Here is an 11,776-nt window from a genome sequence, read left to right as displayed (position 1 = left end):
CGGACGTTCCAAGTTGACAATCGCTTAACCAGTTTTAAAAACAATCTATGAAATCAGGAATTTGAAATCTCAGTGATGAAGGTCAGTCGACATTCTTGTTCCAGTGCAATTCACTCAATTCAAATTTAAAACTGGTAGTCTAAATGATTATAGGTATCTCTGTCGCTTTTTGATTGCAGCTGTCCATTAAAGCACTCAACTGATGTAGTAAACATGAATTCTTACACGGAGAATTACAGAAGTGGAAGCCATGCATTTCGTACGTTGTTTGCTTGGAAGAAATCATTCAGGAACTGCGCAGAACTCTTGGCAGAGCAATATACAATCTTATTTTGAACGATAGCTAAATTCAATTTTGTGGCTAGCTTTTCATAAACTGAGCCCTGTATGTCTATATGTAGAGTATTAAAAAGTGAATCTTTGAAAGCGAAAGTAATTAGAGCAAACTGAATGGAATTACAAAAATAACAACAAGTGCATGATTTCGTCTCAACAGAAAATTGAGCTAGTAGGAGAAATTAGTTCAATACGTTTAATAATTACGTGTCCATTAGCCCCAAACGTGTTCACCTGCCGGGTACCTGAAAGGAGCACGCTGTGATAATTACCATATGGCTTTCTGACTAGTATCCAGATCAGCCACGTCTAGATCAGCAGCCTGACATAACGGCTTCCGCCATCATGTCGCATAGTTATTCGATACACCTGTGTCTATTTCTATAGCTGACATTCCCACTTCTCTAGGATAAATATAATTTGAAATTGGAGAAGACCTGTTGTTAAGCACTGCCACAGATGAAGGCAGCAAAAGGTTTCTAGCATCGCTTATAGATCCGGCCCATGTTATTAATTCAGTTTTTCCAGCAAATTATGCTGTTCCAGACGTCTTTGAGCACAAACAGCTATGAATGCGACCACCGTGAATGTATTGCCAGCTCAACGCACACACAAGAGCATGCACAGAATCCTTTATACATCGCTCTGGCTATCACATCTGCATCGACGAAGCATATCCGTTCAGATCAGACACCTTATCATATCCACTCCAATAATATTTGCAAGCGTTTCTGTGGAATGATATATTGGGACAATCGACTCCTTCATTCTGTTATCGAGCAACATGGCATGGTATTATTCACGTTGGTATGATAACTTGAATTAAACAAATAGAATTTTTATTTATTTCAGAGATGATTGATTGACTGAGGTATAAAGCTTAATCTTCACAGCCTAAACAGTGACACTCTTCAACAGTAATACTCACTCGCCGCTTGTATTCTTGGAAAGGGATCGTCTCTACATGTGATGAATCTCACTGATTTTCACTCACATTAAATTAGCCACGTTAATATGTACAATTTCACTTAAAACTGTTTAGGGCAATTCATGTTCTTTGCAACACAGTGAATTGATTACATCATCCTCTTTCCATATTGCTTGGGTAGCAGTTCGCCAACTTTGACAATAACTTCCTAGGCCAGTAAATCAGGCCAAACGAAGTTTGTGTTATGTGACTAGAATAGCTGGTTAAGGGTATTGACATGCGTCAAATCTGCCTAGTTGACAATATACCTAATTTTCCATCTTGTGTGTATATAAACAAAATTTGAAAACGTTTAGTATGGTAGACTGCAGTAAACGTGTGCCTTAGCAGAAATGCCATGGAGACAAATTGATCCGCCGATCTACCGGAAGTTGGAGGAATAACCTATCAGGTCACAAATGGTAAATGGTAAATTTATCGACATGTGTGCACATCCTCATAAATTCTCAAACGACTAAGGAAAACAAATAATTCATAAACTAAGGTAGTAGCCCGATTATTTTTTTAAAGTGCATTGGATTCATCAATCTCCCAACTAGGCTTAGGCTGTGGACCGTTATGCTATTCCAACTTTCTGGTATATGCAAGAGCGCCACCACACACACACAACTCCTAAATGAGGAATCCTCTAAAGCTATATAACGAAGTTAGAGCCCTTTTCGCAAAAGTAATCTACCCCTTAGTTTTGAGAATTGATCTCGGCTGCTTTGCTGTTTCTGGTCATTATCATAAAGCAATTTAAATTAAATCTTTTTCAATCATCTTTAAAACAATTATTAAAAATCACAATATGTAAATGACCAAAAAAATAAAAAAAATAATAAAACAAAATGACGAATTAATAACATTTATTAGTTATTTTATTGAAAGAATTCCTGTTGCCTTTCCCCATAGATAGGAACATACATGCGCACAACTGTAAATCTAAAGCTTTGACCAAAAGCGTAAATGTATGAACACGGATTAATATAACCACTTTAGCATCTTTGCCTCTCAACTAATCTTAAACACCAAAATATTTCAACAAAAGCACATGGCTTATTAAGCTGAAACAACGCATATCATATAATTTAACAAACTGGTTTCAAACATCTGCCTTTATAAGGCAAACAACTACTGTATCATCTTGAAACAACAAAATTTTAAATTTACTTTGATCAATGGCTACAGGAAATGTATTCATAAAGCACACAAACTCACAAAAAATTTCTCTATATTAATCAATTAAACCACCTGTGCCATATAGATAAAAATTTAGTATTCATATAAAATGAAAACAGAGACAAATGCTATATTTGAACCAGAAGATGCATCAAAGCTTTAAAATGATATGGAATGCATTCAAAATACATGCAAAATTCCTTCTACAACTGATTCAGCCAATCTTACGCAATATGTATATGCAATAATACTGAATGTTTACAATATATTTTAGCTAAAATTACACAAGAAGTAAAACTGTTACCTCTTTCTAAACACTACCACAAAGAAAAAGCAAGCTCATGAATCAAACGTAACAAAATGAAATGTTTTACAGAAATAAAAGGATTACCATGAACCTTAAAAGGAATAATCCCATTGTGAGAGATAATGTGTGCAGTATCCCACTGCTTCTTATATCCCTCTTAACACGACAGCCCATGATTATACAACTCAGCTGTAGGTGTATGTGGATGTCTCACTGGTACTCAACAGTAACAGTCTTTGTCTTCAGATATTCATTCAGAGCCTCCTCACCTGTGAGAAAGAAATATCACGATTATTGGAGATATTATTGGATTTATCAAATTTTGATAAAATCCTACTAAACATACAGGTGGAGTTAGTTTAGTTCTCAGGAAATCCTTGATTAAATCTTTCCATTAGGAAAGTAATTGTCATCATCTATACATGTTGATGTAAATATGCCAGCGTGAGTAGTCACACATTCCAAAAGTTTCGACATACCTGTAAAATTTACATGCATATGTATTTTCCAGGTAGCATGTAGTTAATCTAAAATCCATACTGCTGTTCTTGAGTTTGACAGCTAAAAGACTTCATTATGTCACAGATACAGTGTTCACACTGGCTATATTGATGGCACAATCCCAAGCACACATTCATGTTAGATACAAAACTGGAGTCCTTCCACTCTCAAGGAAACCAATGTAACATTCTGTAGAAGAGAAAGCCAAAGACAGTCTCAGAGTGCTTCAGGGAAAGAATGAAGCAAACATACTGGCATACTGTTCTCCCTGTCACGACAAAAAAACATGTGTACCTTAATAGTAATGCACAACAGCAGGAAAGTCAATACATAATCCAATGCACTTAACCTGAGCAACATGGGTATCCGTGTGGAAAAGCTTTTTCTCTGGCTCACCAACGTAATTTGAAAAGGAATGATGTCGATCTACTGCATTTAGCAAACCAAAGCATGGTTATATATGAATCCCACATTGTACCTGTACATGTAATGGACCATTCTTTTATCCACATCATGTGTTAAAGCAATTCATATTCTGCTCATATTATATTCTCCATGAAACATTCAGTAAACGCAGCTACACGAGCAAGAACAGTTACAAAAATTCAACTGTATTTTTGATTCTTAATCAAAAATTTTGCTCTTAAAGACCTTGCTATAATTCATGTAATGTCCTCCTGGCCCTTCAATTACATACCATGGGAAACAGCGTTTGTTTTATTTGTGCCATCTAAGTGAGTATATGAAAGTCATGGTATCCCTTATTCCACAGCAACAAACTTGCTTCCCAAGGTTTGTCTCTTGTTCTTGTTTGAAAGACTTGCAGTGCATATAAATAGGTGCATGTGCTTGAAACAGTTCACAGTGACAGGATAGAAAGAGTCACAGTCTGCCAGGAGATGACCATGGGGCTTAAGAGGAAATAAACAAATTACGCTGCCTGCCTTTCTAAGAACCTGGTTGTCAACAAGACGCCATACCGTGATGCTTGATGAAGGTATCATTGCACAGCAAGCGCAGACCTATGACTTCCCTTGCAGATTACAGGGAGCGTCATCTCCCTTCTTGTTCCAGGGATGCCTTGTCTTTGCCTTAATGACACAACTTTCTTTGATCTTTTCTCAGCCTTTCAAATGGTTGCTGTATGTTTGTCTTAGCCCCACTATCTAACTAGCATTACACCGTAGGCTTTGTTAATAGGTAAACTTCTAACTAAGCTGATTCAGTTATATCTGCTGATGGCAGGCAGCCTTATGAAAATGTAAGCTAAAAGCCCTGAATGCTGTGGTCAACCTAATAACAGGTTGCCATGGAAACTATGAAGGCTATTTCCTGATGATGTCCCTGATTGAATAGAACTTAGCCTTATGAAATAGAAGTCAAGCAAGTTTGGCTTGCGTCCATCTTTCTGACAAAGACATTGCTGAGATGAAAAGAGAAGGAAAAAAATGCACGAAGGCTGCATGAAGACAACTACAAACAAAGGTACAAATATTAGGCATCATATTTTACTACTGGTACTAGGTCTGTGAAGCTTCCGATTTAAATGCTCAGACATTTTAATTCTCAGGTAAACAAAAATCCTACACACTCTGCTAATGACTCCAATGCATTCATTCTTTTCTATTTGAACAGCCTTCAACTGAGGACTCAAATCTCTACTCCTCCTTACTCCCCTGCAAAATCATTACTACTATCAAGGAGAAGATGGTGTAAAAAAGAAAAACATGCACAGAAAATACATGTATCTGCCCATAACCTGGCAGGAATTCTTAGATGGTGTATGTCCACAGTAATGAATCTAGTGGTCTGAGTGCTAAGTATGCAGTGTTCCAGCTGACAGTGGGTCACAGCCCTTCGTCTGATGATGTGTCCAATCACATTGGCATCAACACCCTCTGGGGATTTCCACACCTATTTATAACACACTTCGTCGCAAGAGAGGTAATTACCAGATTTCATGCCATTAGAGTTAACACCACTCGCACAGGATATTAATGAAAAAATGTGTATGATTTATTAATAAAACATGGTCAAATGTTGTGATGGCGTCCTTCAAACAAGGACAAGATTGGTAATTCACAAATTTATGAAAAAATGTCGGGCAAAGCGAATTTAAATTGTCATGTTTGAACAAGTATTTTGCCATATCACTTGAAATTCTAAACCACAACGATAATTGCTGTTCTATTCAAAATATGGTAAACAAAATGACCTGTGGTGAAGACAAATAGCACTCTGTTCCTTTACAACTCTTGTAAGGAAAAGATGTAATGAAACTGTTAAGATGGCATTACGTTCAAGTTAACTCTGTTCTTCACATTTCACTCACAATATAGACTTTATTATCTCATGAGACTTTAATCACATTATACACCTAAAGACCATCAAATCCTATGGAAATGCTGTAACCTTAACCTGCTGTTTTATTTATTTATTTACTTGACTACTGTGAAATGACATAATTTAAAATTTAGCATGTCGTTTTTATAAACTCCATTACCTGTTCTGAAAATGAATTATCACAGTAAAACAGACATGCAACAGAAGGAACAAATATCTTGATGGTGCTTTTTCAGTCAGATTCATTGGCTAACAGCATGGAGCCAAAATTTAAAAACTCTGCACGATGCTCAGTTTTTGGTGCTGGAAGTTGAAATCTGGACATATTTGCCTAAGACAAAATTGATGGAGGGGAGGGGACAAAATTTTAATTTCTAAAGGCTCAAAACAAGCTTTCAGATTTTTTTTCAGATATTTCAAATTTTTATTTAAGTCAGAAATGGCTTTGTGAAATCGGTCCCAGATCTTCACATGCTCTCGCCAAAATATGGCTGAAATACTTGCATAAGCTGCATATTAAAAGCCATAATCATTCATTCCTTGGCCATACAATCACAAATGTAAACAAAAACTTTTCCTGATCCCTGCCTGGGTATTGTTTTAGCATCCACCCAGGCTAAATAGTATTGCCACTCTTCAGCTTTCTTCAGACTTTGCTTTACTTTTAACATATTTCACAATCAGACTGATGTCAATCAGTCTTTACCTATCCCATTGCTGTCCTCTTCACATCAATAACATAGAATTTTAAACCTAATGCATGCACTTTCTATGGTTAGAGAGCAATCTACTAATAGACTATAGGAGAGCTGATCTTGATTATAGATATTCCACAATATGTCAAATACATCAAATTTGACCAATTCTGGAATTAATGTCTACGTCAACAAGTTTCTTTGAATAACAACACCTAATTCTGTGTAAGGCTGGATTTACCTACATGTAGTTTCCATGGCAAAAAAGCAATATTGATATGCTCTTTGTACAGGTTAATTCCAACACCCCAAATGCTCATTTAATATACAAAGGTGAAGAGGAAAAATGTGCATATGAATCCATTATTTTCATGTTGTGCCACTGTATAAAACACATGTTTAATGCAGACCTGATACCACTGAAAGAAAGTCAATACATCAAAGAAATATGATCTAAAAAGGCTTTTTATGTTATGCAGAATTGACAAATTACTGAGTTATACCATCAACCTCAGTGCATATCAATGGCTAAAAACAGAATATGGTTTTCACCTTATACTGTATCCAAGAATTGAATGTGTGTACAGTAATAGATAGTAGTAGTGAACATCAATAATACTACAAAATGTAATATTAAAAAGGACTGACACATGGTGTACAGCAAATAATCATTTGCATGTATTTACATAAATCAGCTGTGTGCAAATATGGCTTGTGTAACTGGCTATTTAATCCTTTCGCAGGACTAAACTGCATTTCTGACATTTACATGTAATGATCTACTCATGGCCACAGATAGGTTAATGTAAATCTCCAACCTTTTCAACTACTAAAACACCTTTTTCAGCGAAATTTATGCATACATTTATTATTAAGTATGCAAGCTTCAAAAAACAGTGCAAATTATTTCTCTACAACCCATAGTTCTCTCAGAATGTTTCAAAATATTGGTTGCAAAGGTGGTTCAAAAGGTTGAAGAATTAGGGCAATACATAAAACCAAGCTCACGCCACAAAGACTCATCTCACCCACCTATTATCTTATTAAACTTTGTGGCATATTATTATCATTCACATGATCAATGTTCTGCTTTTTTACAAAAAAAAGAATCAAAATTTATGGCAAGTAACTACATGAACATATTCAATAGTCAACTGACAGCTGCCACTTACACCACTTAACATGTCCAGTGTCTTTGCTTTATGGGCGTCTTTCTCACAAAAACACGAGTGAGTATATGCCTATCTGCTTTCAGGCAGCTGACTATATGCCAGTGTAAATATTCTATGGAAAAACCATTTTCTTCTTTCAAATGTTTGAAGTCTAATAAGGAATACACCTCACATGCTACTTGCATTTAAATAACTCATTAAGATTATGATACATGATAAATCTATTATGATTTCTATTTTATTGAGTTTCAGGCGGGAGAGGAGATTTGTATGCATACATATGTATGTATATCTGAAATAAAAATCTAGACATGTCTAGAAATGTCCATTTACAATCATCAGAGCACTTTTTTAATTTCCATGTACAGCTGTACCATTTTTGTGAAACAGCTAGTAACATCTTGTATTATAATAGTGTTAAAATCTGACTAGTTAGTGGGCAGTTTTTACTTATTTTATTGGTGCTTTAGTCAGCCATTTTCAATCTAACTTATTATTTATGAACCATGCAAAGGACGTACTTAATGCTTCATTTAAATGTGCAAAATGGCAATATGAATAAAGAAATCACAAAAACTATATATATTTTTGTAGAGATTACTTCCTGAATGAATTCTATAAGAGAATTAATATCAACCACTTACAAGCAGCTTTCCTGTATTGTTAGAAGAACTAGAAAACAGCTACCCTAATTCCTTGACATTTTCGCATATGAAAGAACAAATTTCAGTCAAATTTATGCACATTTTTAATCTGGTTTTGGAGACAAAACTACATTGGTTGGATTGGCCAATTTCAGGGTTTCGCAAAAAGTATAATTTTATCAGTCTACATGTACACAGAATAATGTCTTTAGAGTATGCTTAAATAAACACCTTGCAAACATGCGATAAAGTTAAAGAATTACAGTAACAGAAGTATCCTACATGTACATGTACCCATACATGTCAGTCCCACAAATCAATGTTCAGTTTGTAAATTACAAAATCATTCACATAACTTAATGTTGTGTTACAGCAGAATATCAGAATGGCCAAAAGATGAATGAACAGACAAATCACAGGTACCAAAATCACATCAAATACTACAGGTATCATCAAGTAGTTCAGAATATCGTAGACAAGCAGTAACCAATCAAATGGCCACACAAGAATACAAAATTGACAAACTTGTTAAAAAATTTAATCAATTATCAAGTCTCAAAATTTCATGTGAATGATTGTTTTGTTAGCCTAGAGATAGTGCAAAATTAAAACAGCATCAACTTTTTTCTTTGAATCAAAAATGGCGAAAATCTAAAATAAAATGTCAACAGATTTCTCCGGGTTCAGGGACAGACCTTTGCAGCTTCACAATGAGTTGTAAAAAGATGGAACTTAAAAACAAAAAATTTAGAAGTGGGATAATTCACCACATTCCCATGTGCTGATAAAGAACAAGGAGAACAAGGTCAAATCAATACCGCACAGAAAATGGTTGCACAAATTGTCTTCTAAACAGAGTGATAAATTGAAATTTTTTTATAAAATGGTGGTTCTGAGATAATTTCACAGTGGTAGTAAGCCCAGAGGGTGGAATACATGTATGTGCAAGACATCTGATTGTGGTAACACAAGGAGGGTTCACTTGTTGAAAGATCATTTTCAGGGTAAATAAATTTTGAAATTTCAATACCTGAATTATGAAACTTGAAACTAAATTTGGTTAAATTCTGTCAAGCAGTTGAGATATTTTAGAGACAAGCAGTGGTCAATCAGGATTCCTCAAATGTGGCCCAATGGACAAGGAGATTTACAAACAGGTTCCAAAACTCTATTTAGTCATAAAGGTCTTCCATAAGAAGCTTGAAACCAAATTAGCTTACATTCTATAAAGCAATCATGGGGGATATCTTGCATACATGCAGTAGCAATAAAAATTGCTAAAATGCATCCAACAAACAATCAGGCCCACAGAGAGGAACACAAACCTAATCAGTTATGAATGTCCTCATAAGAAAGCTTAAAACAAAAAGATAAAATATCTTTTATTTAAAGAGGGTAACTCTGTCAAATTGTACAAATCTAGCCTTTTGATTTTTTGGGATGCTACAGGTGTTTCGGGTATAGGCGTGTACCACAGTGGTCGATGGGCAGGCTCTGCATGGCCCTTTAACTGGCTTAAAGTAGGATTAGTTAAAGATTTAACATTCCTTGAGCTTTTTCCTCTGGTAGTTACTGTTAACATTTGGGTTCCAGATCTACAGAACAAGAAGACTCTGTTTTGTTCTGACAACGCAACCATGGTATAAATAGTAAACAAGCAAACATCTCCACTGAAGTCGGACTATGAAATTAGTCCGCTCTCTGGTATCATCTAGCCTTAAGCACCATATTTTGTTCACAGCGAAACATATACCTGGCACAGGTGATGGAATCTGTTATAGCATTTCACGTTTTCAGTGGACCTGATTCTGTCATTTGGCACCCATGCAGACCCTCAGCCAACCCTCAAGGCGGCATTTTTACTGGCCTTTTGTGGATTTCTCCGGGTTAGTGAATTTGTTGCAGATAGTAAGAATGATGTGAACTTGATATTCATAGGTCTTACGGATGTGCATATTTCACCAGGTGGCGACTCAGTAACAGTTCGCGTTCCTTTTTCAGAGACAGATCAGCTAGGTGTGGGTTCAGTGGTTGTCATTCAAAGAACGCGATTATCCCTCTGTCCAGTCACAGCTGTGCAGGACACTACTTGGCATCCCGGCGGGAAATTACGTGTAGGCATTTTTTTTGTCATTTTGACAGTACACCTCTTACTCGATATCAATTTGAGTTTGAAGCTATTTTGTACTGGTGGGGTATTCGGAGCAGAAAACGGCACTAAATTGCCAGTGTTGCATGATTTCTTTATCATATGTTTGATGTCTTCTTGTGTGTACCCAAGGGACGCCAGGTTGGGCAGGTAGTTGGGCAGGTTTACTTGTGTCATGCCCAGGAGACTCGTTTGGTTTCCTTATCACCTGCATCTACCTATACCCACAGGAACTGTCATTCTTGATAGTGTATAATAATAATAAACATAGCAAACCTCTAATCTTCTCTTGTGGTTTTGACTGAATATTGTTAATCTGTTCTCGTAAATAGTGGCAGCGACTAATTTGATAAATCATTATTAACATCATTTTCATTACACCTGTGCATATAAATTCCACTGAAAATTTTTTTTAGAAGTCGAAAATGTTGAAGCTGTACAGTATTAAAAGTATTTTCGGCACTGAAAATAATATTTTTGGAATGAAAGGTTTGATGGATGTTGTGAGCATTCTAAATTTTCTACCTATGTAAATGAATTTAGATATTGCATAAAACTCATCTGATGAGCACAGTGCATATAATCAGACAGCTACACAATGTAAAAATGAAAACTTATTTTTGGCAACATTATATGTTGAATTACCACAGTTTACTGATCTATTGAAGATGTCATGGATGAAATAAGCACAAGTTTCTTCTTAACTGAATGTAAACAATTAAATGGATGTTAAAATAGAAACCTGTATATTGATAGGCATTTCACAAAACCACATTTCTCTGATAGTGTTTTGAAGGCAGTTTGTGCACAGATTTTCCATAAGTTAACATGAACAAAACTTCAGTCTTGCCATTAGCAGGACTAAATCCACCAGTCTGTCCTGTAAAACAGAATACCTGTTCCTTGACATATACTGGAGGCATACATTACAATAGTAACATACCCTTGACACAATGTTGCTACAGCTTTGTAGAACAGGCCCCAGTAAACTATGCAATCCCTTTCCATTGTTTTAATGTAACTGTATGTTAAATGTGGTGACAACACAGCATTCTGAGTAATTCTAGACCAGTGGTGTCTAATAAATTGTAATTAACATCTCTGCATTATTATTTTTTTTTTTTTATTTAATGGCTACTAATTAAACATATGCGTATTTCACGGTTATGCGACCATTTATTAACTATCATAATGTTGTCGCTGCTCTGCTTTCCCTATCTATGCTGTACATCTTTAATTATATTATATGTCGTGATTTTAAATTTGGACAGCGAAAAAGCAACTTCTGGAATTTTATAACACATAATGAAAATACATGCCAGGATTTCGGGTAAAAATACAGTACTGCTTTATGGACCAACAAATTTCCAGAGCTTACCATTTCACAAGTCTAGAATACCTTTCCTACATTTACATGTGCATACTATAATTCATGAATTTATAAATAAAGACATGGTCTTTCACATTTCTTTTTAGTGAA

The 11,776-nt window shown here is 35.5% G+C and overlaps 1 protein-coding gene across 1 annotated transcript in view; it reads right to left on the bottom strand.

Annotated features, from left to right (window-relative positions):
- Window positions 1-2,166: 2,166 nt before the first annotated feature.
- LOC135469935 (cytosolic 10-formyltetrahydrofolate dehydrogenase-like) overlaps window positions 2,167-11,776 on the bottom strand; it is a 39,291-nt gene continuing 29,681 nt past the window's right edge. The window contains 1 exon segment of the mRNA XM_064748579.1: window positions 2,167-3,061. Within this exon segment, the coding sequence (XP_064604649.1) occupies window positions 3,003-3,061 (59 nt within the window). The 3' untranslated portion in view covers window positions 2,167-3,002.

This window comes from Liolophura sinensis, chromosome 7, assembly GCF_032854445.1.
Source record: "Liolophura sinensis isolate JHLJ2023 chromosome 7, CUHK_Ljap_v2, whole genome shotgun sequence".
NCBI classification, from domain to species: Eukaryota; Metazoa; Mollusca; class Polyplacophora; order Chitonida; family Chitonidae; genus Liolophura; species Liolophura sinensis.
This window is presented reverse-complemented; position numbering and strand designations above follow the sequence as displayed.